At 44.3% G+C, this 27,288-nt stretch overlaps 1 protein-coding gene across 16 annotated transcripts in view; it reads right to left on the bottom strand.

Annotated features, from left to right (window-relative positions):
- The window catches only part of EHBP1 (EH domain binding protein 1), a 196,896-nt gene that overhangs the window by 164,792 nt on the left and 4,816 nt on the right, over positions 1–27,288 (bottom strand). For all 16 annotated transcript variants that reach the window (XR_008210268.1, XM_052698968.1, XM_052698987.1 and 13 more), the window contains exon 3: positions 6,700–6,757. Coding sequence is in view for 15 of the 16 variants with exons in the window: in XM_052698968.1 (XP_052554928.1) it covers positions 6,700–6,757 (58 nt within the window). In the remaining variant the exon portion in view is untranslated. The remainder of the gene's footprint in view (positions 1–6,699; positions 6,758–27,288) is intronic.

The following is a 27,288-nucleotide window of genomic DNA, read 5'->3' as shown; positions in this document are numbered from 1 at the left end:
CCCCAGCCATAGGCAGGGCCACCAACTTCCCCATTCAATACTAGACCAGGCTGCCCAGGACCCCATCCAATCTGGCCTTGAACACCTCCAAGGATGGGGCATCCACAACCTCTCTGGGCAGCTTGTTCCAGCACCTCACCAATCTCTTGGCAAAGAATTTCCCCCTGATATCCAACCTAAATCTTCCCTCCTTCAATTTAAAACCACTTCCTTTGACCTGCCATTATCTACTCTTGTAATGAGTTGACCACTTTCCTTGGGTGTCACCTTGTAAACAGGCAACATTTGGACAAAAATGGACCAAAACCAGCAGCTTCTCCTCTACAGAGGGAACTCCCCCTTCTTTCCAGATGCCACCTTTCACAAAGCTAATGGCACCTCTTTTTTTGGCTGATGCTGACACATACCAAACATCTGCTGTCTGAGGCCCAGATGCTGACAGCCTGCTTAGCCAAGGATCACCTTTATAAAATGAACCAGAAGATGAACACTCACTGGTGCAGGCAAAGTTTCATTTCAAGAACTGTATCAACACTGCCTCCTACCAGAAGAGTTGGTGACAATAATAAAAATACACACACACAAACACAGATAGACATGATTTTCTGTCAGTGTGACAGGCACATCACCGGAAGAGACAAGCAGGAGACAAGTCCCAGCTAATGAGCTTTTAAAGCAAAGCCATCCTGTGATCAGCTGAACGTCACTAAATCCTCCTTTAGCTTTGAAAAAGAAACACTGTACCTAACAAACAGCCAACAGAACATGCTAACACTGAAATTACATCTGGGCCATTGGGAAGGGGAAAGGGAAAAGGGAAAACAAAGGGGGGAAAACGTAGGGGAAGTGCTAACAAACTCAACAATAATTAATAAGAGCGTTATTCTAAGGCAGTTAGATTCTAATGCAGACCTCCACAGTGCAGTTTCTTGAAATTGCATCTGATTTGATCTGCCATCATTTTAAGCCCTCCCCCCACAGCCCTTTTGCTACGTGAGCAGGATCAGGCCACCTGCCCACAGCAGGCCTGTCAACGCTTTCAGCCCCGTTCTGAAAGACAGCTTCTGGCAGGGCTCAGCAAAGGCCCAACGCGCCTCTGCAGCACTCCAAGCCAGCTCCCATCTCCAGCTCCACTCTTCACCAGGCTGCATGGCCAGGCAGACTTCCCCCTCATCTCTTACTCATCCTCGCTCGCGTTCCCTCAGCCCATCCCTGCAGCAGAAGTGGTCTGGCACACTTAAGTGCCTCCTGCACAGCCCTTCCCTCCAGCAGCTCCCAAACCAGAGGGGTGAGAATCAAGGCCCACAGCAGAAATGCTCTGTTGAATTTCCAGGAGAAAAACAACTGCTCCTTTTTTCTGCCAGGGAAAACAAGAGGAAAAGACATAGTGTGAGGGCTAGTTTAAATAAGGAAACAGGAGCTACAGGAGGGGTTGCTGAAATGCCCTATAAATAGACTTGGACCGTGACTGATCGTCCAGCCCACTGCATTGCTTGGCACAAAGCAGAGGCCTGTTGAGGAGTAAAGCTGCTTAAGACAGCACCTGGAGGTGATCCTACAGTCTCCCACAGGCACTTCAGGCTACCCAGTTCTTTCTCCAGTTTTGTTTGTTGTTTTTTTTTTTTTCCTCTAAAATGATGACAGTTCCAATCTGGACAGCTTACTTTTCTATCTACACATCTGTGATGCTGGGAACGTCTCAACTGTTCTGCCCTGATTGAACTGAGAAGATAAATGAGGCACCTCTGTGGTTTGGGTCTCTGGTTCCAGCAAGGGAAGAACCTTTAAAAAGAGACTGAATTGAGCAGCTTTCAGGGCCAGATGATGAAAATGTCCAGCGTTCCTCTAACACAACTTCCCATGAACTCCTTCACTTTGTCAGCTTGCACCTATTACCAATGTTATTACATATCCATGTATTCCTGCTAAAAAGCTAAACAACTGCTAAGCTCAGAAAATGAGCAGTAACTGCAGAAAACAAGTTTGCTAGCACCAGGCTTGCTGTTCAAGCTTCAAGTGACTCACACACATTTGTGACACGTTCATTGAACGCATGATTTATGCTCTCTTTCCCCAGACCTTGCCTTATTTGCTACCCATGGCAAAGGATGCTCAGTTAGTTAAGCAGCCGCCCTTTCATCTCCCCTTCATGTAGTTTCAGGCCTCATCTCTATACAAAACTGAGCTCAGGGTTAGTTTTCCTCATGGCTTTCTGGGACATCTATCCCTTTCAGCCACTGTATGTCCAAACATCACCAAATTTTAACTTTACGGGGTCCCTGGAGAACAGGAGGATATTTTAGTCTCCAATTTACCAGCAGAGATAAAATAGACAGTTCCCACTGATTTTGCACATTCTTAAATCAGCTAGGACCGTACTTCATGATGATAAAGCATGAAACTATCTTTTCTTTTGTTTTCCAACACTTAGACTTCTTTTTTTTCAGCTGCAATTATGGCTGCTCAACACTGCTGCAAGTCAGACACTATGCTCTAGACACCCACTAAATGAAAAAGTACATCAAATCCAGCTTCAACATTTTGCCTAGCTTCAACCAAAGCATTGTAGATTATTATGTTAACGTGACAAAACAGAATTCCTCAAGGCAGCATTTTATCATATCATGGTGAGGCAGCCTTTTTTGTTCGTTTCCTACACCTCCTTCAACAAACACCCCCAACTTCCTCACCAAATAAGCGGTTTCACTCACTGCTCAATTTCTATGCTCTAACTATTCTCAGACTAATGAGGAGTCAAAAAACAATTTGCAGTTGCCTTATTAAAGAGTACATCACATGCCTAAAAGACTACATGCCAATGCAAGAATGACTCACGCTAATTTTGAGTGCTTGCATTTGCAACCCTACATTACTTCCCTAATTTACTAGTAAACCCAAAGGCTCAGGAGTGCCATTACCAAACTGCACTGGTGGCAGGCAGTCACCAGCATGCTGGAGCCACAAAGTGCTTTTATAACACCAGTCAGTGAAAGAGCTCAGAGTAAGGGCTGGCACTTGGCAATGAAGGAGCCAGGAAAGGCAACAGATGGCCAAGGATAGCAAAACAGGTGGTCCCACTGCTGCTTTATTGATGGTGTGTCCTCAGAAAGCTGGGTAGGCAGCTCGCGTGGACAAGGGATCCTTTCTACTCTCTACATACAGATCCCTTACTGTACTGCCTGTCCCTCTGTTTCTCGGCTCTGCTCTCACTGTTGAAGTCCATTCCCTGTTTGCAGTGCCGTTCCTTTTCCTCTTCACGAACAGCTTTTGAGAAACCTGCAGCAGAAGTGCTGAAATCACAGGAAAGGCACTTTCTCTCCACTTTGATCAGTAAGTATCTTTGAAGAATAATTCTGCAGGCTCTCACAAAGCAAGAGCAAATTTGATCCTTCAGAAGTGTGTAATAGAAGCATAAGTCTGCATGTGTTCACAGGGATAGCAGAAAGTACCTCCTCGACATCACGGCAGAAACTCTTTTCAAATTGAAATTTCCTAGTTCAAAGCCTGGAAATTCAAGAGCATCTCAATGAAATAAAGGTAAACATATTTACAACATATTTTTCCTTGTTCAGTACCAGAACAAAGACTTTCCTTCCTTCAGAATCCAGCAAAGGCCCACCAGATGACGAGGGGAGAAGAACAACCCTCAGAAGAGGAATGAGTTGGCAGTCCCAGCTCAGCCTACAAAAGGGGATGCTTAGTGGGTTCTCACCAATATGTATTTGAAATCTCTGAAGCAAGGCTGTGAAGAAGTTAGAGTCAAACTCTGTTCAGTGTGGCACCCAGTGAGAGGATAAGAACACATTCTGGACCACAGCAGGCTCCTCCTGACCACCAGGCAGCACTTCTGTGCGGGTCGTGGAGCACTGGCACAGGGATCCAAAGGCAGTGAGGTGTCAACTTTGGAGATCTTCAGCAGTCGCCTGGACACAGTTCTGGGCATCCTGCTCTGGGTGGCCCTGCTACTGGACAGGTAACCTGCAGAAGCATCTTCTAACCTTGAGCATTCTGCAGGTCTGTGATTGATGTGTTACAAATATCCTTCATTATCTCTAGCTATACCAAAAGGTCATAAAAGAAGTCTCTACAGCATCTTTACTGTAAAACCTCATTCCTTTCCTCCTCCTTCTCAAAGAAGCTTAAAAACAGAACATTATTAATGCTTGGTACTCTTTCAGCCCAAGGTCTGTCAAAAACAAAGTAAGAGGAAATATTCATTTGACTTGCTTCCAAGGAGGTAATTAGATGAAATAAATGTGTTGAATAAAGTATTTTACTGGCAGGATGACCAAGAGATCAAGAACATTTATTGATCTGCAGTCTTGGACCCAAGCAGCTCAGACTGTATCAACAACCTAAGCTTTAGAATTAATTGTACCCTCTATGAAGGCCTCAGTGCCACTCCACCTCTTTTAAAGTACCTTTGTGGGCTATTACTAGGCAGGAACTAATGAGTTAGAGAGAGACTCCAAGTCCCAGGCAAATGTGCCATTTTACCCCAGAAGTGCATCTGCTTGTGGTTAGGAGAAGAATGGACACACACAAAAGGACATCACTTTTTTTTTTTTAATTTTAAGGCCCAGCTGAAATAACCTCAGCCCAAAAGCTGAGCTAGTGTTGGGAAACCCTCTCAGTTCAATGAAATGTTGGTGCCTATACTATCATGTCAGTACCAGCACAGGCAAAAACCCATCCCCTTACAAAGCCTCACTAGATTTTATTAGACCTTCTGTTTTTGAACATTTCCTAAATCTCAGCAAACCAAATGAAAGGACAAATATCCTTCTTTTCCCTGAGCACGCAATGCTTGTGAAATACTGAATTTTCTGTTCTGCATTACCTTCTTTCTCTGTACTACAGAAACTACGGGAAACAAGCAGAAAAGCCACAATGTACATTTACAACAGAAGTTACTACCCAGATAGACATCATGCTGTTATTTCAATGCAACCTGAGCTGCTTTATCCTTCAGTGAAAGGCAGACAGTCTGACTGGCCTTGCTCAAGAACAACAGCTATCTTGGCAAAGGTGCCAGACTGAATCCACACCTTTGTGTTTACTCGCCACATAACACCTTTGGGTTCTCATACTCCAAAGCAGAAGTTAGGATGCATGCACTGGAGTGAGCATTTGGTTGTACAGTCATTTTCAGTCAGTAATACGGCCTCAGAAAACAAACCTTAAAATAGTTTAGACTTCCGTTTAGAAAACAAAACATAGGAAAAGCACATGACAGCCAGGAAAAGAAAGAAAGAAATGTCTCTTAAGCAGGCTAGGAAACCATAAATAGTGTTTTCTAAACACTTAGATTTTTCAGTGAACATTTCAAGATACATTCTGTGTTACAGGTGTCCTTTCTCCACCATCCTGAAGTTCTTAGGAATATCACTGAGTTACACACGAGCTTTGACAACAGTTTAACAGAAACATTAGTCCCAAACTTCCTCTTCTGGACAAGATCACACGCCACAGGCCTAGCCAGGGTGAAAGGCAGCAGCTGTGAGCAAAGTGAAGAGACCAGCACACAGCCCTTCTACGCCCTGCAGGCCTGCCTGGAGTTGGGACTCATCATTCCTCCAGCTCATTCAAGCTTTCCCTCTCTCACTCAGCAATATTTGGGCAGATGGAGAACAACCCTGCTCCAGAGGACACAAGTTGACAAAATAAGTCCCCCAATGTGAACAGTGTTTAAAAACCTTTGCTTTCTTGCTGTGTACATGCAATAGGTTCCCCACCTTCCCATGCACAGCAACAACTGACAGCTAGGACTAACAGATGATTTTACTCCTATTAATTGGTAATATAATCCCACAGAGACACGGCCACATTAAACAATGCAGATATTTAGAAATCTCTACTATTGGCGCAAGTACAAAAAAGTGCAAGTATAGGGCATTTGTTTTTAGCTTAATTTTCTACAGAAATAGATCCACAAAAACAACTGTCCATCTCATTTTCCCCTTCTACTCAGGCCCAAAGGAGACTTCAGGCAGGATAACTGCATCTCACCACCACAGCAGTCAATACAGCAGTCTACACAACCTAAGCACCTTTCAAGAGAGGCAGTACTCTAATAACACTTTCACATTCATTACTGCAGGAAGAAAACTAAGGTGAAGTTCAGAGAAGTGAGAGCTATTCTGCTTGTAAAAAAAGTTATGCACACAAAAAACAGCTCAACGCAAGACAAACTTTATGTCATTAGCATTAAACACAAATTCACACTTCTCAGTGTTTGTAGAAGTGCCATGTTAAAATTTAATTTGAAGTTACCACATAGGGCTGAAAGAGACTGCTTGTATTCTTTTTGACTTGCAGCATTTTCTATTTGTAAAACAGTCCCTTATTCACATTTTATCTCCTGCAGGCCTGTCAAATTCTTCATAATTATCTTTTAAGACACTTCTAGTAGTGAAACATTCTCCTCTTTAATTTAGTCTAGCAATTAATAACCGAGATCGAACTGATGCGATGCACTCATGCTAAACAAATAACTCAAGCAGAAATCAGAGTTAAGTGTTTCCATAAATCAGTGCTGACATCAACAGCAGCTTATACCGAACCTTACAGCTATACTGAGTTAGAAGAAAATAGAATTATTCCTCATTTATTCTGCTGCTCCCCACGCTCAAGAGCCAAGTCCCTCAAACAGCTGATTGTTTGCCACCAGAGTGGGAACTTACTGGGCAATCAACTAACCTTAGAGGACTTTCTTCGGCTTCTTCTGGTCCAAACCACCACTAGTTTATCTGGCTGCCTGTTGAGGAAAAGCAAATACAGCTTGAATTACAACAAAATCAATATGAAAAAAAAAACAGTTTATATTAAAGCTCTTGCAATAAATAATGTATCCTCTAAGAATGTCATTATCTTTCAAATATAGCTTCTCTAAAAGCACTCTCAGAATCAATGATTTAGCAGGAAAATTAGCATTGTATTTACAGAAAAAGACTGTCCTACAGTCAGCACATTCATGCTCCATCCTTCTGCTTTCCTTGCCTGCAAGCCTCTCTCCAGAGAACAGGACAGACACAGCCCACGATTCACTTCTGCAAATGTAGCCTCTTCACAGACACCCTTGAAACAATCCAGTAATCAAAATATATATCAACGCAAACTTGAACTGCTATGCAGATAGACTAAAAAAGCTCTAATAAGTAGCAATGCAAACATCTCATTTTTTTCATCCCCAAAGGATATTTTTCCTACCTGAATACCTCAATCACCAAGAGAACAAAGTACTGCATCGTGTACTGAAATCTCCTTGGATGACCTCAGACAGATAAAGCAGAGCTTCCTCAACTTCAGCTCCAAATGATAAGCACGCTGAAGCCTAGCATGGCTCTCCAAGCCACTGTTTTATCTTGTACTTGCAGTGAACAGAGATACTAACTCAACAGAAGGCGCTTCCAATACACACAGTTTTCTCTTCAAACCTAATATTTAGTTCTCAGTTAATAATTAGAGTCATATTCATTCTTCCTTATTAGTTCCCCAATTGTCCCCAAATGACTTTTGACACAGACCTAACTTCCAGTCTCATTTTTCTTTTTTTGACCCATGATTCGCTTCCCACCCTGTTACTGCACTTCTGGTTCTTCTCCCAGACCCACAACCCCTCTTCCGGAGGCTCCTGACCCTCTGGTCCTCGTTGTTTCCTGCCTGGTGACACAACTTCCACCAGCAGGCCTGACTCAGCCAGCAATTTCCAACAGAGATCATACCGCCATGTAAAAGCTCCAGGGCTGGGACTCTGCTTACTACTATGATTTTTGAGACGTTGTGCTGTAATAGTTCTGCATCCCTAAACCCGACAGCAAAGAGTGTTTCCTGTTCAGGAATCACGGTTAGGTGAGGGAAATATGTCAGAGAAAAAGTGAAGATTTAGTGAACGCTTTCAGCATATCATAAGATGAATCTAAATAACATCCACACAAGCACTCAGAATTGGAGAGAGACTCCATAACCACTCTTCTAATGAACAGCTAACTGCTTTAACAGGCTGAGAGCTCATCTGAAGCACTGCTGAAGTGCTGGCTACCATATTACATACTTTCACATCGAGCTGTTCATCACTTCTACAGGCTGCAATAGAGCTAATAGATCACTTACAATTTACATTTAAATACCACCAGAACTAAAGTAATCCTGGACGAAAAAAAAAAAAACAGATAAAGGCCAGGTGCTGTGCATGACATAAGGACACTGGCTCCTATCTGCTATTCTTATTGCCTCCTTTAACATCTCTCTTCACTTCAAGCCTGGAAGAAATGTACAGTGAAATAATCTACTCCATTTTATATTCTATAATCTCACTGTTACAGCTTCTTTAGGACTGTTTGTTGGCTGCACTTGCCATAAAACGCTGCTTGGCAACGAGCTCAAGCTGTTACACTTTGACAGCTGCCCATTCACCTGGTGCATCTGGCGTGTCAGGTTCTCTACAGGTTGCATGCAGCCCCAGCAGCTGTGCTTGCAGAAAAAGAAATGCCCTCAAGCGAGTGCCTTTAAGCAAAGCCACTCAAGTGTCCGGTCTCCCTCTTGTCCCTCCCTGCTCCCCTCACAGCACAGCCCTGGCACACCGCAGTGCCCTGGCACTCTCAGGTGAGTGTCAGCACCAGCTACTAAGCGTGCACAAGGCACAGACATTCTTGATGCAGTCTTTGCATATTCTCAGGATCTACTAACAGACTTCAAGAGCAAGTTTCCACAAGCTTTCATCAGAGGAACACTTGCAGGTAGAATTAACTCCCTGATTTAGCAGGAAAAACAAACAAGCAAACAGACCTAACGGCCCATGACACCCAGCTAAGAGCCGCTCTAGTTTATGGGCACAGAAAGAGGGCAAGAGCTGAGTAATGGAGAAAAGCTGCTCAGCCCTTTCCATCATTCACCACAAGCCCCTAACACTAGCAAGGTTTGACCTGGAGGACAGTCAGAGGGAAAAGGAAGAAGGGCTGTGCCAAAGCTGCCTGGGCAGCTTCTCAAGGTAAAAAAAAAAAACAAAGGCAAAGGGCTGTTTCATACAAGGCCTGCAGAAGAGTGATGTAGGCCACAAAAGCAGAGACATTACTGCTCCTTACAGACACTACCAGTGGTACCAGTGAGTGCCAGCTCACCAGGGAGCTTTGGCCAACACCCAATTCCGCAGGCAGGCAGCCAGCAGACACACAGCCTTACAGAGACCCTGGGAACAAAGCTGAGGATGCTACCTAGGTCCTGCCTCTTGCTACAGCTTCAGATCAGATAATGACAAGCCCCTTCTCCTCTCCCTGGCTTTATCCTGTACATCCTGGAATCACACGTGATTTTTCTGCCAATAGCACCAGATCACCTTCTAACATCAAACGTGCCACAGAAAAAGTGATGCTGTGCAATAGCTTCAGGGTTGCACAAATCTGCAGCTGGAGGCCAGACGGGAGATGACCCAAAAATATTTAAGCACAGAGAACCAGGCTGCCACATAAAGAGAGGTGAGAGCAAAAGCAGCAATGCAAGAACATGACAGTTCAATGCAGGACTGATCCACACCTGCACTCCTGCAGCACCAACGCTTTCATTATCATAGAATCATAGAATGGCCTGGGTTGAAAAGGACCACAATGATCATCTACTTTCAACCCCCCTGCTATGTGCAGAGTTGCCAATCACCAGACCAGGCTGCTCAGGGCCACATCCAGCCTGGCCTTGGATACCTCCAGGGATGGGGCATCCACAGCCTCCTTGGACAGCCTTTCCAGTGTTCATTATGGGGTCCTTTAGAAAAGACACAAGGCTATGCCAAGTGTCTCAAAAATAAAAATAGAAATAAATAAATGAAGAAGCTGTATGTAGATGCAACACTCTTATTCTGCTGAAAAACTTAAGCACTAAACAATTGTCAAGCGTTGACGAGTGCCAGTGCAGGAATCTGAAAAAGCCTGGGTATAAGACAACCAGAGATAGGCAGCAAAAGACAGGCAGCCCTCTCCTACTACACAGGCACGTGCACCAGGCTGGTAACAGGCCTTACACCGTATCTGATTCTTTCAGACCATGTCAATCTGTGCCATGGCTTTGCTTCACATAGGCTGTCAGAGCCAGCCGGTGCCGCAGTGCGGCTCTCAGGTGGGAGCTGTTGCACACACGCAGTTGACACCAGGACTGGATTTACTTCCCAGTTCTGAAGGACTCCTTCTGCCAGGAATACAAAACAATACATACACTCACACGAAAAAAAAAGTTAGAGACTCCATTCACATGGAGAAGATGGAGCCAAGCTGATAGGAGAGCAGCAGCACCCCTCGTCCCCGAGGCTTCTTCTGCTGTGTATTTATTTTGTTAAGTACAGAGCACAGTTCTCCTTCAGCTCAAAGAACCTGAGAAATCCGCTTCCAGAGGTACTTTGCCAAAATAAAAAGAGGAAAGTAATCGCAATACGGAGGCAGAAAAACTGGCAAAAAGGAATGGGGAGAAGAGGGAGGAGTAGAAAATATCCCAAAGGATGAACTTCCCTGTTGAACATCACATGCTTAACCAAAATCAACACAGTCATTTTCCTTATGGGGTTTTCTTCAAGAAAATCACAAATCCAACCATTTAGATGTATCTTCATGGAACTGCTTTACAAAAGAAGCCATGAACAATGTTCTCTTCCAGAATCTGTTCATTACTCCTCTATGTCAATGCACGCACAACAGAAAAAGCCCAGCTCTTAACCAGCACATTTGCTGAAGGTTACTTAGCAATACCTCAGTGCTAGGAAATGGCCAAAACCAAATAATTCCCTTTGCTCATTTAAAGCAGCTCAGTAATATTTGATTGCACAGACGTCCCTCCTCCTGCACATCATAAACCTGAGCTGCTCATTAACCACCAGGACAAGCAAATAAAGCTCCCTCCAAAGGGGGTTGAAGATCAGATTCAGTATTTTTGCTGTAAGCATACCTTGTGAAGTCAGAAATTGTTCCAAATACAAACCCCACTGTGTGGCAAGCTGAACAAATACCAACAGTCAGATATAAAAAATAAAATTTGTATCCTGTGCATTTTTCTTTCCTTCAAGCCACTGGCTTTAAGACAGTCGTTCACTGAGCTCCAGCACTTTTTTGTGCACTTCACAACACAGAACGGGATACTTCTGGTAATATTTATTGTATTATCTACAACTGATAAGTGAAAGTTACTCAGCAAAACAACAAAGAATGTTATGATTTCCAAGTATGTGACTCAGGAAAGAGCTTCACCATAGCCCAACAAATTAAGTAAATAAAAGGAGATTAAAAACAACAGATTGACATCTATAACTTAGAAGCACGTCTGCTTTTCCCAATAGGTGGAAGCTACAATTCTGCTATCTTCAATTCTCCCATTACAAAAACTGAGAAAAAAATAAAAAGAAATGCTAGATCTAGACTTCTCCATACCCACAACTGTTTAACAAGCTACTGGATACATCCCACAGACTGGAAAGAATTATGCCAGCAGATCTTCACCTTATATGCCATCAGACCTTCACCTTATATGCCACAAATTTTACTGATTGCAATGGAGGCTGAGCAAGAATCAAGGTCTTCTGGGGTTCAGTCTGACCATTACGGGAAATATCTGGCACGGTATTTTGATTACAGAACTCTCCAAATATCATTTGTGAGAGAAGGACATAAAAGGTATTAGTCTGCTGTTAGCTCTTGTTTTGCAAGTTTGTTTGCAGCAGAAACAGATAACACTGGCCAGGACAGATGCGTATTTTTCCACCAAGCCTATGATTTGGTTTTGAGAGCAGACGACTACAGAAGACTTACACTTAGCATCTGTCCTTGGAAAAAATCACAAACTTGAGCTATGCTGGCTGAAGCCGATGGCAGGACCAACTCCTAACAGTGCTTTGCTCAGAGGGCAGTAAATGCATATCAATACCTTGTTTGCAACAAGGTATCATCGTGTTTAACTGCACCCAGCCATCCTTGCATGCTTGCCATGCACAAAGTCCATTTCTGATGTACACAGACACACACACAGCCTGTGCTCCGGCATCCAATTGCTCACGCTGGGTTTTGCTTTTGGGATGGAGGGAGCTGGTTTTTCCTCTTACCATGTTTGATTAGAATGGCATGAATTATTACAAGCTGCTAGATTAGTCTTGTGAAGCAAGCATAAGAAGTGTAATTAACAAGAGAAGCAGCAGTGCTGGCACAATAGCATGCAGATGCACCTATTGAAGGGTAACAATAATTAGTTGAGCACTGAAGGCGAAGTGCTTCTGAAGTTAAAGTACTTCAGATAAGATTTTGACTTTTTTTTAACCTTTGCCCCCCCTGCACTGCACACACCAGCACAACCAGCACAACGTGTGAAGCTGTCAGTAGAATCCAGTCCTCCCACCCCACCAGCACTGCTCTCTATCTGACTGTTGGAATGTTATCAAGGCTCCTTAATGGCCTCTAAAAAATAAATGCCATCAGTTCTGCACTGCCATTAATTTGGGATGAACTTTACTTTTTGCTCATTTTACAGTTAATTAATTTGGAAAGACTTCTTTGCAGCGCAGCCTTCTGCACTGGGTCCTATACCATGCAGTCTGTGTTACCATCAGGCAAGGAACTCATCAAGCAACAGCTTACTGCAAGCTTTGTATTAAAGCTTCCTGCTTCAGAATTTCCTGTTGGTCACAATCAATGAAATTCCACAGCTCTGGCAAGTCGAGTCACCACCAATGTTTAAAACAGACCTAGAGATGCTGGGAAGAATGATGTAACATGTTGACACATTTGCCAAATTAGCCATGCTGCTGAGTGAAGATACAGCACTGACTGCAACAGTCAGAAAGTTGATAAGAAAATAAAGATGGTATGCAGATAAAGCACACCCCAGCTACCTGTAGGATGAAGCACGTTGTTAGATGAAGCTCTGCATTTCAGAATAGGGTTTGGGGTTTTCTTTGCCAGCCTTCCTTAACCGTTATAGATTCTGCCTGCCTGCAATCAAAACATCTCTCTGCCATCCAGGTATCATTCAGTGTGATCACACAAGATGCTGAGATGCATCCAGTGGCAAAGTGGGCCCCAGGGGATCACACACTCCCCCTGGAGCTGCTGCAGGAGGCCTGGGAGCAGCCCCAGGCACCACTTATGCCAGCCCGCATCTGCAGCAACACTGCAGTCTCCCAACCCAGTGCAGCACACTGCCGACACTTCAAGCGTCTGAAAGAAGACAAAGATTGCTCTCCCTTCACTGTCACCACCTTACTGTCATAGTGAGGCTGAGGAATTTCAAAGAAGCAGTCATTTGAACAGGTACAGCAAGGTGACACCGGCTGAGATCCCTTTGGTTCTGCATCTTCACTTTGGCATCCAACTCCTCCTCCATTTCTTCCCACCAGAGGCCTCTAGGTGTGTTTTCAAAACACAAGCAGATGAAAACCTATTATTTTTAGTACCTATGTAGCTAAACTGACCAACATCTATAAGACTTCTACATCTCAAAATGATGCGTTTTGAAAGAAGCTGTAGTCTGGCTTTGCTTGGTTAAAAAAGAACAAAGTGAGACACTGATTATTTCAGAAGCACAGTGAGAGCAAACGAATCTGCATAGCATCTATTTACAAGGCTAAACATGGAATGTGCAGCATGTAGGGCTGATGACTCGGTTTCCTTAAACCAAATATAAATGAAGTTCGCAGAATAAGCTGGATTAAACAAAGCCCAAGTTCTTCCATTATTCAGAACAAGTGACAAGGACAGATTCAGCTTCATTTTTCAAGGAGTTATCATAGCAGAGAATCTTGAGCAAAACAAACTTGACAGGACTACATCGGAAAATCTTTTCTTAAAGCTTTTTTCAACAGAATTTCACACTGCAGAATACCCAAAGAGACCCACTGGAAATTACTTCCTTTACCACCCTGTCTGCTTTAGGCAGACATGTACCCTTACACCACACACACTACCATCTCAGAGCCTAGGAACACCTCCCAGCAACCTGCAACAAAGCCCACCCAAAGCCTGCTGGAGAAACCAGGCTCCCCAGCCACACCAGGGCAGAACATTACAGAACCCAGCTCTCAAGCTCAGGCTCTGGGCACAGCTTGCCGGGTCTTGGGCCAGCAAGGCTGTGCAGACATACCTTACACATTCAAAACAAATGTGTTGCTTTAGAGTGCAAAGCTCACATGGCTCAGATCTCTCAGGTGCCTGATCTTATATGGCTGAGTTTTCTGTATTGTTTTGTAGGTGTTTTTTTTAACATTCTTTTTCAGAGCACATATTCCTCTACATTTTAACAGCAATGAATCCACAGTTTAAAAGTTTTTGGTTTCCAGTGGGTCACAGCCCCACCGAGTGCAACATGGTGTGAGCAGGTTCTGCACAACCAGCCTGTGCAGCCCACCTGCTCCCAGGCCGTGACCAACTCACTGCCTGCTTGCCTGCAGAGCTGGGGCCCGCCAGCTGCCAAGCCAACAAACACACGCTCATTTGAGGTCCAACACATTTTCACCTCAGACTTAACAGCAGGTTTGGAAGCTGGCTTAACAAGGTGAGGCACTAGAATCATCTCTCTGCCTTGAAAACCAAGCACAGGCCTTCACACAGCCTCACCGCCCCACGCTCTGCTACACGGACACAGACGATCAATGGTGCCTGCCTCGCTCTTTGTAAGTACCCGTGTTCACTGCAGTGTAAAACAATCACATATAGATTAGGAACAGGAACCAGGGAAACACATTTTCAGCAAATTTAAGTGAGCAAGCCAATTATTTTGAATGCAAATTCCAGCTCCGATTCTCAGTCAGCACAGTGCCCTCAGAGAGCCTTCAGGCACCACACATCCGCCTGCCCCTCAGCTCTGATCCTGCTCCAACACCCACATACACCTCTTCACAAGATGAAGGCTGAACCTCCATGTGACAGCATATGTGTTACTGAGCGTATGCTGAGCTGTTACATTCTATCCCTTCTGATTTGGAAGCATCACAAATATAAATGCTAGATGTGTTCTCATAATAAGCACACAACTGCAATGAAATTGTCTGACACCTGGTGTCAAAAACGCAGCCTGACAAAAAAAAAAAATCAATGCACACATTAAACAATTGATTTCCATACTAAAAGCATGCATGAGACTTCAGATCCTGTCACAAAACAGACACTCTTTTTATTATCTTTTTTTCCTATTGCAAGTAGCGTTCAGACAGAAGGATCTGCAACCTGCAGTCCATGAGACGTGCCATTCCAATGGCCATGTCAGGACTCTGACAAAAGCCTCAGAAACATCTGCATTAGTGCACCCATCTTCCTCCTCTCCTTGCAACCCATAGGCTCATCCAGAGGACAATGACAGCTCAGTGTGTGCAGGTACGGATGCATCTTCTGAAGCTCTAAATGGACAACACCAGGGTTCTCTTACTTGTTTTGCTTTTTAAGGGCTATGCTTTGGATACAAAGCAACTTCTCTGTTTTGAAGATGCAGAGAACCTGTGAACACTCCATACATTTCTAAGAAGGCAGCAGGTGCAGAATGGCCCCAGCTTTCAGGGTTTTTCTGGAAGATAAAGTTCACATCACCTGCTTCGGGTGCACAGATGGTGGAACTATGATGCTCACACTCAACAGAGGAATGCTGATACCTACAAAGAGCAAATGAGCACTAAGGCAGCAGCAGCTATTCTCCACAGTACTTGGAAGTTTGAGAAGCTTGAATACATACTTGAAGCTATAAAGGCAGTGCAAACTCTTAATTTACACCTCTGAAGAGAGGTGTATTGCAGGGCTGGGTGGTGTAGCCCCAGCATGGAGCAAACCAGCAGGCAGATCCACAGTGTGCCGTGTCCGGCCAAGGGGCAACGTGGGGAGTCTGTGTGACACAAGCTCATGCTTGGCTGTCTGAATGATGATTTTATCAAATCCTGAATTAATCTGCATCTATTCCGAGCTCATGCACAATGAGCTCTCCAATTAAAGGCTCCTCATCTGTCATCAAACTCCTTTTGCAAATTAATATCACGAAGAAAAAAACAGGGGGAAATGAAAACGTGGCCTGCTATGCTAGCTCCTTTCCTTGTCTCTACCCAGCAGCTCACATTTCACCAATGTTGTCAGCCATGACAGACAGAATAAGAGCCTTCTCCCAAGGAAAGAGGTGCTGGAAGATGCAACCTCAAGCTGCTCAAGCAGCTCTGACCCTGGCATCACCGATGAAGTGGCCAACAGGCTTAAAGCCAGCTGCCCTCCTCACAGCCCTGCTCCCAAAAAGGAACTCACCTCCTCCTGTCCCTCTGCCCCAGAGGCACCAGCCTGCCACATCCAGATGCAAAACTGGAGATAAAAACACCACAGCCACTCACCAGATGCTGATCCTCAGCAGCAGCCACAGCTTTAAAATGTCATGGATAGACCTGGAACCTTGCCATTAAAATGTGACTCCAAACAATATCTCATGCCTGCGCACTAAAACCCCAGAAGCCTCTATAAGCTGTATGCCAAGCTTAGTGCCTCCTTCAAAAGGCAGAACATGAGAATAACCCAATGTGATACATTCTGCAGCTGAAAATTACATATGGATAATAATCAAAATTAAAGGTGTGATACCCTTGCATGTTAAAAAAAAAAAAAAAGAGCATTAATTATCCGTTAAATGTCTGCATATTGTTTCGGAGGAACAAGCGTAGGCCATTAGAAAGTGCCACCACCATTGCCCATGAGACACCTATTTCATGCTGATAGCCTCTCTAGAACTGCTCTGGGAAGGCACAGCCAAAAGATGAGGAGAAAAGTAGGTATGGCTAAGTAACTCTTGCAAAGACTACAAAACACAAATTTAGAGCAACTCCTGCTCAATCTAATTAAGCAGTCATGTGGCTTCCAAGCTGCCTCCTGAAACAGAAGTTCACACCAGATTACAGAAGCCCATCTCAAAAACAACACCATTTCCTTCTATTTATGCATCACTGTTTCTTTCATCTAGAATTGTACATCCAAAGTCTAAAAATCTGTCTAATTTTTAGGGCCTAAAACTGACGGCGCCCTCCAGAAGCCCAACCAGCCCTGCAGCCACACACTGCTACCAGAGCAGCACGCTCCTTCACACTCGGCTTTTCAGAGTAGTTACCTATTACCCAGCCTCTTCCTTGGAAAGCACACACTTAGCTACTAGTATCCAACAGGAGGACACCCCTCAAGGCAACAAAGGTCCTTCATGCCTTCAGAATCTTCTGTGATACAAATTGTAGCTGTCTTTTCCTCCTGTTTCTGATGGAGATGCAGTGACAGCACCGGCACCGACTGCTCCCAGGCCTATTGCTGAGGACCCTGGTACCCATCACACACAAGGCTTGTGACTAAGGCTGAGACCCATCGGCACGTTGACCAACACACTGTCCTCCCCCTTCCTGTGCTGTCACAGCAGGCACTATATACATAAGAACCACAAAAGCTCAAATCCAATGCCCAGTTTTGTGCCAGCCTGATAGCTGCTCAGTAAGCTGATGGGTCCTCGCACAGGGCAGTTGTAATGTAACATCTGCAGCCACAGAAGAGACTCCTGGACGCTGTCCAGGCTTTTTATTAAGTGGATTTGGTGTCTTGCAGGCTGGATTCTAGTCTTGTACCATTAAATGAGGCAAAGGGATAAAGAGACAGAGTCCCTCTATCCCATAGAGCACATGGCTTAAAAGATTAAATAATTTTGTCTCATCCTAGATTTCAATTTTATTCTAATTTAAAAATTTTTTTATCTGTAAACACAAATGTGTCTGGTGTGAAAAGCTGTTCTCCTTGGGAGCAGAAATGGGAACAGAAAGGGAAGGTAGGTTGGTTCCTGGAACAAAACACTCTTAATCTCACCAAGTGCCACGAGGCATCCACTCCATGTAAGAAACAAAGCCTCTCACAATCAATGAGACGCCCAGCAAAAGGCAAAAAAAAAAAAAAGAAAACAAAACACCCAGCAGTGTGGGATGTGGCACTAAACGAGGGCAAAAAGAAAAATTAAGATTTAAATATTTCAGAAGGGTATCACCATAAATGAAACGAAGGCTAAGTTAAATTATTAAATCTCAATTTCGACTCTAGATGCATTTGCTTAATTAGGACCAAAGAAGCCTAGCGAATAAAGACTTGCTCTATAAACTAACCATCAAGGGAACAGGAATCAAGTTCTGTAGCCCAGTACTGCACACAGAGCACTGAGGGGGAAAAACAGTTATGTGCAGCGTCATCAACTCAGACAATAGCAATGTGTGGGCACCCAAACCCCATGGATTCTGCAAAATAAGATTTTCCACATATTTCAGCATACTTGATACAAAATGCACTTTTACATCTCTAAAAGAGGCAAGGCTTAAAAGCTGAAGCCTGCAAAACTCTATCGTGCTTGGTTCCAGAGCACTCAGCTTGGATACTGGCCCTCACCAGGCTGGCACCACAGACAGAAGTGCAAGTCCCTGCTCCACCACAGGAGACCTTCCAGAGGGCAGACTTAGGAACAGTAAGGTTGCCTTGCAAACCTCTCGACTGTGTGCACTCAAACCGCAGTTTAGCTTTATTATGCACTACAAGTCAACCCTCCTCGACTTCTCCAGTTTCTGAGCACAGATAAGAGCTTACACAGAACACTTATCTCAGCGTGATCTGTTAGTTTAACCTTGCCTCTTGGGCTCTGACAGATGCATACAGGCCTTGCTCGCTCTTCCAGCCCAACACACAGCTGCTGCGCAGCACTGACACCTTCCTGGTGGCTTTCCTTCCCCTGCTATCCAGCAGCTCTCAGCGGAACACAGCCCAGACAAAGGCAGGACCACGGTTAGATGAGCAGAGCCACCTGAACTCCCAAGGGGCCCGGGGACATCTGCTGCCCCACAGACCTCTGAGCAGCAAGAGGGCAGAGGCAGCAGAGCCAGCAGGACCACAGTCTCACGTAGACAAAAGGACTGAGAGACAATCTGAAAACGGATGCTGGCTCCCCTCTTCTCCTCAGCATTGCTCTTACTTTCTTTCTTACCTCTCCCAAGAAGTGGACAGTGATCACACATACCCAGAGCTTCCAGACGGAGCATCCAAATCAGAGGGGGAAAGCTTTAAGCAATCACCAACAAAACAACCATAATGTGAAGACAATACACTGCAACCTTGACTACATAAATAACCCCATTTCTAGTGAACTATGTGCCCACCTGTATCTTCCACCACTGAAGCATTTGTTTTCTGTACAGCCCTTGTCCTGAAGAATCGGCCAGCACCAGACTGACAGCCATGGCTGACTGCACGCGTGACAACCAGAGCCAGAATTTCTGCTCTTCTTGACCCAACTCTGAGTGCTTCTTCTGGGTCAACCTAAAATATTTCAGATGTCACAGCTGACACTTTCTTTCTTCTTGCATTTAAATTACAGGACAGACGGACCAACAAGCAAAATAATAACAGCAAAAGTCCTGTGTAGCATTGTGGCATTTTTTCAGGGTAGGAAATAAAGTACTATTTTACCCGCAGCAGTCACATTCCCTCTCCTACAAGCAGTAGTTTTGAGGACTGATGTTGTGGACGAGTTATGAAAGAAACAAGCCATCACCTAAAATCCAGACAGGGAACAAATCACAGAATAAATTCTGCAGTAACACAAGAGGAAAGCAAAAGTGGTGTCAGTAATTCTAATCCAGCCTGTGTATGCACAGTCACCAAGCTTAAGCTGAATATTCCCACAGCTCTGATGGAATCCAGTAGTGGTAAGCTCACATATCCTGCACTGTGGCAGCTGCCTTGGTGGAGCTGCAACCAAGCTCCATCTCACCTGCTTTACACCGAGAAGTCTTTACAGAGCTATACAAGTTCCTTTTCTTCATTAGTGCTTCAGTTTACACAAACACTTCTGTATTCTTGAGCCGCTGTAGTTTGAACTGTCAGTAGGCCTGGCACAACTGTTTGCAATTGGATCTGACACACACAGCACAGGTTCCCTGAGTTCCTTGCGCTGCAGCCATCAGCATGGAGCCTTTCAAGTGCAATTACGTGCTTCAGGCACACCCTGCTTCCACCGAGAGGCAGCCCAGTCCTTATGGTTATTGTCACTCTGTAATATCTCACCACGGCTGGATAAAACATGTTAGCAATGCCGACCCAGAGAGGATGTACTTGCCTGCCTCTACAAACTACTTCCTTCCCCCCATCCTGGCGTTTTTCCATTATAGACACTCTTCTCAGAATTCCAAGCCACCCAAAGGAAAACAGAGAGCAAACAGAGGGTGCTCCCCACGGCCAGAAGCTTACTGCAGGTCCTGCACTGCAAACAGCGGAGCTGTGGGGCCAAAGAACCCTTGTGCAAAGAAATTCTCAGTGCTCGACAGCTATTTCTGCACAGCAAAATGCCCCGTCAGTTGCTTTGCGCCGGTACCACAGAATGAAATGCTGCTGTCTCCTGGCCTTTAACAGCAGACATAAATCCTACTTGTAAGTCATGGGGGATGTAAAGCTGTAGGACAGCTGACGGAAGATGATTTGTGTGTGCAAATTATTGAGTGATAGAAAAGATGACTTGTCTCCAATTACACAGAAGCTGAAATAAAGCACAGTATGGAACGGGGACTTTCTGACTTGTGCTGCTTTCACCATTAGACCACAGCCCCCATCAATATGAGAAGCAAAAAGGACTTTATCCCTGCCCCCAAAATCAACAACACCTGCACAGAAAAAGCTTCAAAAAACGTATGAAGTCTATTCTGAGCAAATGAGGGCGCTGAACTGACCAAGCTAGAGTTATTTGCCTAATGAACAAAAATTACTACTTAGAGAAACCAACAATTTACATAGCCTTGCAAACTCTTACTATTTTCAACAACACAACGCAACTGTTGGCTACACGTGGGCAGAAAGGCAGTGAACAGTGTGCAGTTTCTTTGCTAACTTGCCTAGGGATAGAAAAAAAATACAACTCCCACAGCTGCATATATACAGAACCAGCTGCCCGGGCTCAAATGAAGACATAAATCATCCTTTGACAATTAGCTCAAAAAATTATAAATATTCTTTCCTTTCTGTTGGTGTGCACAAATGCAGTAAATCATAAGAAAATGGCAGGATGGCTTTTGTGTACACTGCACTATTCCCTTTGCACATCAGCCACCTGCAGAGTGGCACGTGCCACCTATATGGAAAACAGCTTGCACAGCGATCTGGTACAGAAACAGAACACAGTGACAAAGAGTGATGTGCCACTCTGAAGACACATGGATTTGAAGGCCATACACACACTGTGTGTTTATTTACAAAGCTAGAAATCTTTCTTCAAATAGAAAATGCAATAGGAGAGCATCTTTCAAATGCATTCCGAGGGTTTGCTTGTGTGTTTTGGTTTTGTTAAATATCATACACCATTAATACCAGACTTTTCCTACCTGTGCCTTAAAAGTAGGAATGTTTCAATTACACTTTTTCACTCACCACTGGAACACTTTAAATTTAGATTTCTTTTCAACTGAATGATCGTTGCCCTTGATGTTCCCCAAAAAAGGTGAGCCTGTAATTAGCATGGATCAAGAGAAGTTGTAACCTTTCTTTTAGAAGAGGTTCTGAAAGAACTGTGATTCTTATGAATTATGAAAGTGAAACATGAAGACCAACGTTTGAGCAAAGCTTCATTTTATTCACAGTTGGGCCGTTGGTGACAGTGGGGCATGTCTCCAGATTAAGTACTTCTGTGCTGCTCTTTCCTGCCTAAAGGAAGAGTAGGTGCTGTTTGACATTGACTGCAAAGGCACGGTGAAGCTATGGAGCTGCTGCACAGATACTCAAGAGTTCACCTACATATGAGCACTGCTTGCTCAGCAAAATCAGGTCTGAAAGCTCAACAAGACAAAAAATCGGTTTTAAAGTGGAACACTCTACAAACATCTCTGTAACACAGAGTGATGAATAGAAGGAACCCAAAAGAAAGATGAAGTCCTGGGCTGCACATTACAACACGAGATACTTCACTGATTTAGCAGTGCAGAAGGTGGCTGTAAAGCAAAAGCAGATTTGTAGTCCTGCATTCTGTAGCCCTCCACAATTCACACGGGTAGACTGGATTTGTCCCCTAGCAGCTACCACCACTATTCAATGGCAGCACCCAGCCTTTCTTTCCTCTTGAGAAAGCTCAATAACACACAGCTGATTTCAAATAGGCACACCACATCTTGAGCTATACATCTGCACATTCTACACATGGAGACATTCTCCTCTGTCACGTGTTACCAGCTTCCAGAAAGATCTTCCTCTGCTTTTAACTTGTTTTGCTGTGCGAGATGTTCAGCATAAAAGGTAGCTGAGACCCCAGCAATGAAACACATGCCAACCAAAGAGATGATGCTGGCAGAAAGGCAAGGCGGCTCCACAGCTTTTCGGCAAATTACTTTTGCTCCACACATGGGTTCCTTCTGTTTAGGTCACTGTTTTTGCATCTCCAAACCAAAAGATTTGCCTTGTCTTCCCAAATTCCACACAAGCACACCAGAAGACACTCACTTGGGCAGAAAAGCCTTACATTCTGCTCCTTACTGCTCTGCCTGCCCACCAGCTCAGCTCACAGCTCATTCTTTTCATCGCTGAGGAGCGCTGCAACAAGCAAACATGCCATATAAAAAACAGCAAGGACAGCCATTTCTGTAGGCAACAAACAAGGAAACATGATCTGTCACAGAAAACCTATGGCAACCCTAAGCAAGCCTGCTCTGTGCCCACCTATTTCCCCAGCTCCAAAGGAGTTGGGCAGAAAGCCCCTTCTGTGACAATAACAAGCAGCAGCTTTCTCCTCTAGGCCCTAACAGGACTTTGTCAATCATAAAAGATACAGACAGCTCTCACAACAAGGTGGACATAAAGAAGTTACAGCAGACTACAGTCCTACCATAGTCAACATTATCTTTTCCCCAATTGCAATTTGTTGTCGTTATCATTAACTGCAAATCAAGCAAGCGCTCTCCCAACAGTTGCTGCTAAAACAAGAAGTATTATTCGCTATATTCTTACATCTCCAAAATTTATTTCAGACAAAGTTATTCTGCTCACTGCAGTCAGCACTTTTTCCAGGCTTGTGCACCATAAGTACTTCATTGGGGTCCACTCCAGGCAAGAGGGTTGAACCCAGAGGCAAGAATGTCCACGTTCCTGCATTTGGCATGTGGCACTATGAGAGGAGACAAAGAACGGCACTGCCACCTGCCATGGCACCATGAGGGACTAAAGCAGGCATCACATCCCAAGCACTAGATGCTTGCAGTTCTACTGCTTTGGCTGCTTGCACACTGACTTCTCAATTCTCTGTCAGAAAATCCCATGATTACATCAGCCACTATTTGCTATATGAAAAAAGAACCTGTAGGAAAGAAAATAGCAGCTCCTCTACTATTTTAAAACTCTGCCTTGGAATTCTGAAAAGAGAATTCAAAGGCAATAGAGCTCAAAGCAGCTATCTTCTAACAGGAGAAATGGAAATGATTTTAGCAAGAAAATGAATTGCAAAAAGCAGAGCTTACCTTCCACAAGGAGACCCTGTTCTACACATACAAATCCCAAAGGTGGGGGTGAGAGCACCACCACCAGATGCATTTAAAAGAAAGGATCTTTTAATAAGCATTAGCAGTAAACAGGAATGTCCTAAATTTGCCTCAGTGAGATTCTTACTTTTTTTGTGGTAAGAGAGGAAGTGGTGAAAAAAGGGTCAGGACTTTCCCATTCCTAAAATTCTCTTACATGCCAAAGATAAAAGAACACAAGGGGAAGTTTTATGAAAATTCATTTGTTCGACTTAAAAGAAATGCATTCCAAGTACTCTATCCAGCTAAGATCTGCATTTGAAGAGAAAAAGAATACAAAAACTTTGTTCTCTTGCAACTTTTTCCACAGCTTTCCTACTGTTTGGGTTACCAACAGGAAGAAACAAAACTGCATTGGTTTTCCAGGAGATGGCAGGTACACCCAGAAGGAAACTACAGGCAAACAGGTAAGAAAAACGAGGCCCAGCCAGCCAGCAGCAGGACTCCAGAGCTGTAAGGACGTCAAGGTTAAGCCCTGCACCAAAAAACTACAGACAAATCAGTAACAGGTTGGGCTGGAACTGTACAGACTGCTAAGTGAGATCTTTGCTGGAAGAGAGAATTAAGCTGTTTTGTGAGCTCTTTTCTGCTTTTTAAAATCTCCTCCTTAGGTACTGCCACAAACAAAGGGATTCAGAGTTTACCTAACCAGCACTCACTGCAAGTAAAGGAAGTTCACAGTGCATGCCGAGTGGCAGCGCACCATGTGCTGCCGACTGCATTCAAAGGTCCAGATTCTCCAATTACTTTGTTTAATACAGCTTTTGCTATTAACAGTCCTGGCTACGCAAATATCTTCCCAAGGGTAGCTGAGAGGGCAAAGTCAGCTTATGACACCAGATGTACTTAGGGCCAGGCTGGACGTGGCTCTGGGCAGACTGGTCTAGTGACTGGTGACCCTGCACATAGCAGGGGGTAGAAACTAGGTGATCTCTACGATCCTTTTCAACCCAGGCTATTCTGTGATTCTCTGTGGAAGCACAAGCACTAATATGTTATTCTTGGTGCACAAGACGGCCAAGGAGGCCACAGTCTTGAGGCATCAGGCAGCACAGGCACCAGAACACACAGCCAGTTTATGCTGAAATTAGTACATAGCCACAGAGACAGCAAAGCAGCTGCAGAGCCTGGCCATAACTTCACATTAAGTCTCAAAAAGTCTCAAATAGTACAACAGTGAAATAGAAATAAAAAAGGACCCACAATAACAAAAAGGGACAGGGACATCTCAGCCCCAGAAAGCCTTGTGAGGCACAGCCCTAGCCACCACCATCCATAGCTGCATTTCTGCTAGTGTTAGCACAAGCCTCACCCACAGCTCCCAAGTCCCAGCAATGCCTTTTAGGTGCCAAAAGCCACAAGCATCCCACACCTCAACTGCCAATACACAGAGCCTTCCAGCTGAGAGGCTCTGATGCACTTACACAAACTGTACACAGAAATACATTAGTCAAATAAGGAAAACAAGAGGAAGAAAACAAGGCCTGCTTTATTTACTGTGTGTAACTCTCAGAGAACAGAAGCTCAGCTGAACAGCCGCTGTGTTTTGGAGCCCACCATGCAGCACCCAGAGCTGCCTGCAGAGCCAGCACCCACACCAGAGAGCAGCACTGGGACACTATGCAGAGCATGCCATCATGCCATCCAGGTGCATGGATCTGGGAGAGCCCCCCAAAGGAAGGCACACAGCCCCATTCCCACTGAGCCACCCAAGCAGAACGCTTTCACTGGGGAAATTGAAAGATTTGTTTTGTAAGTGTTTCCTCAGATTTAGTCAACCTTATCAGCCTCCTCTCCTTATTCACTCCGTGCTATGAAAGGGGTTTCAGCTCTCTCCAACCAATTAAAAACTAATTGAAGTAACAGACTGGCACTATACAGCCTGAGACTGAAGATTCAGCTCAGCTAAGGCTACACAATGTCATAATATTTCATTTTACTTAACCTCGTAACACTGAAAGAGCTCAAAAGGGTATTCACAGCAATCCAATCCTGAAAAAATAAATCAAATCTTTATTCTAGCTCCAGTCCACTGGGTTCAAAGGACCAGTGCACATACCTTACTGCGTGCGTGCAACAGCGCTGCAGGAACACAGCCAGCTTTTGTTTGTTTGTACAGCTCTGCAAAGAAGTTAACTAAGTGCACACACACACACACACACACACACAGCCTCTTCTCAAAAATAAAGCTTGTTAGAACTCCAAGGCAGGGTATTTTATTTCTTCACGGAGACATCCTCATCCCTTTAAGTGAATGAATGGCAGGCCATTAAGATGGATTTGTCCATGCTTGGCTATAACCTAATCTCTTTTGCTTTAGACAGTTATTTTTGTTATTACTAGGATGGTAAACTAAGTCATGGAACTGCTGGAAAGAATTTGGTCTCTCAAAAGCAAATAACAGTCTGAAGACGTATTTATGATAAAGTTGGTCCTTCCACATTAAGAAAAAACTTCATGTCTGGTTTTCCCAATGTAGCCTATTAGGAACTGCACACAGGGCTCCCAACCCTGCCAAAGGGCTGCTGCAAATAGGAAATGGGTGTAAATATGCAGCGTTAACAACATGAGAAATACAGCAGGAAAGGATTTACATATACTCATACCCTTCCTATTAAACATGTCTTCACTGCACAAAATACAACCCACAATTTAGATGAGAAATCCCTAATTTGTAGTCCATGGCACTGACATAAGGATATAAAAGGGGTTTGCTGGCCAGCTTGGTAAGGTAGGAGTGAGGCAGACACTTCAAAGGAAATCTACATTTCTGAAATGAAAGATTTTCTTCTGGGTGTTGAGAGAGATGCGAGCTGGCAGAGAACTGCATTTGCATATGGAAAGTACGTGTGCTCTAATTGTCTGCAGGAAGAAAGGGACTGACCTCCAACACAGCTGGTGGTAAGAATTTGGAAAAGAATCACTTGGAAAGAATAAGCTTGATATACAATTTAACCCCTCAGAAAGTCCTCAGGAGAAAATTAGATACAAATTAAGAAAACAATAAAACCTATTTGCAGATGGGGATTATTTAGCATGGGATTAGAGATCTAAATCAAGAGCGTGAGGACTGAGTGCATTTTAATTGAGGAGAAAAGCTATAAAAACCAGGAGGAAGGGATTAAAAAACCAGGAGGAAGTGTCTGATGCTTTCCGTGCACACGCTGTATTGTCAGGTACACTCACACGGCCAGTGCCAATCCCATCAAGAGCTCACAACAGCAAGGCCACGGCAGAAACACGGGTCTCAGGAAACACAATTCCAAGCTCCTGAACTCCTCTGCAACATCTCTCTTTGTGCCGCACGTTTCCATGTGATTGCCCTTAATTAACAGCACTTAGGTGCTCACAAAACTTAGCAGCTCCGCAAAGCGAGGCAATGACCCCGAGCAGGCAGCCCGCATTGGCTGCTAAGCGCGGAGCTCCCGGCGCCCGCAGCAGGAAAGCAGGGAGCAGAAGGCAGGCAAGCTGGTGTGAACCGAGGAATCTCAAAAAGCTCCTCTCCCTCCCAAGCGCAGTGCACGCCAAATGTTGAAATTCCTGCAGCATCCAGTTATGAAACTACAATAGAAGAGAGAAACAGATGGCCAAAGTCTTTAGGAAAAAAAATGAAGCATTACTTCATTCGCAAAAGAGAAAGATATGTATTTGAAAATATCGAACCTACTTCAGAGCGTACCGATTTGATACAAAAATAGGTGACTTACTTTGTGAACGTGCAGCCTGCCTTCAGTTAAAGCAGCATCTAC

Source organism: Tympanuchus pallidicinctus, unplaced genomic scaffold (genome assembly GCF_026119805.1).
Source record: "Tympanuchus pallidicinctus isolate F22 unplaced genomic scaffold, pur_lepc_1.0 scaffold1, whole genome shotgun sequence".
Classification (NCBI taxonomy): Eukaryota; Metazoa; Chordata; class Aves; order Galliformes; family Phasianidae; genus Tympanuchus; species Tympanuchus pallidicinctus.
The sequence above is the reverse complement of the archived record's forward strand: the minus strand, read 5'-3'. Positions and strand labels throughout refer to the sequence as shown.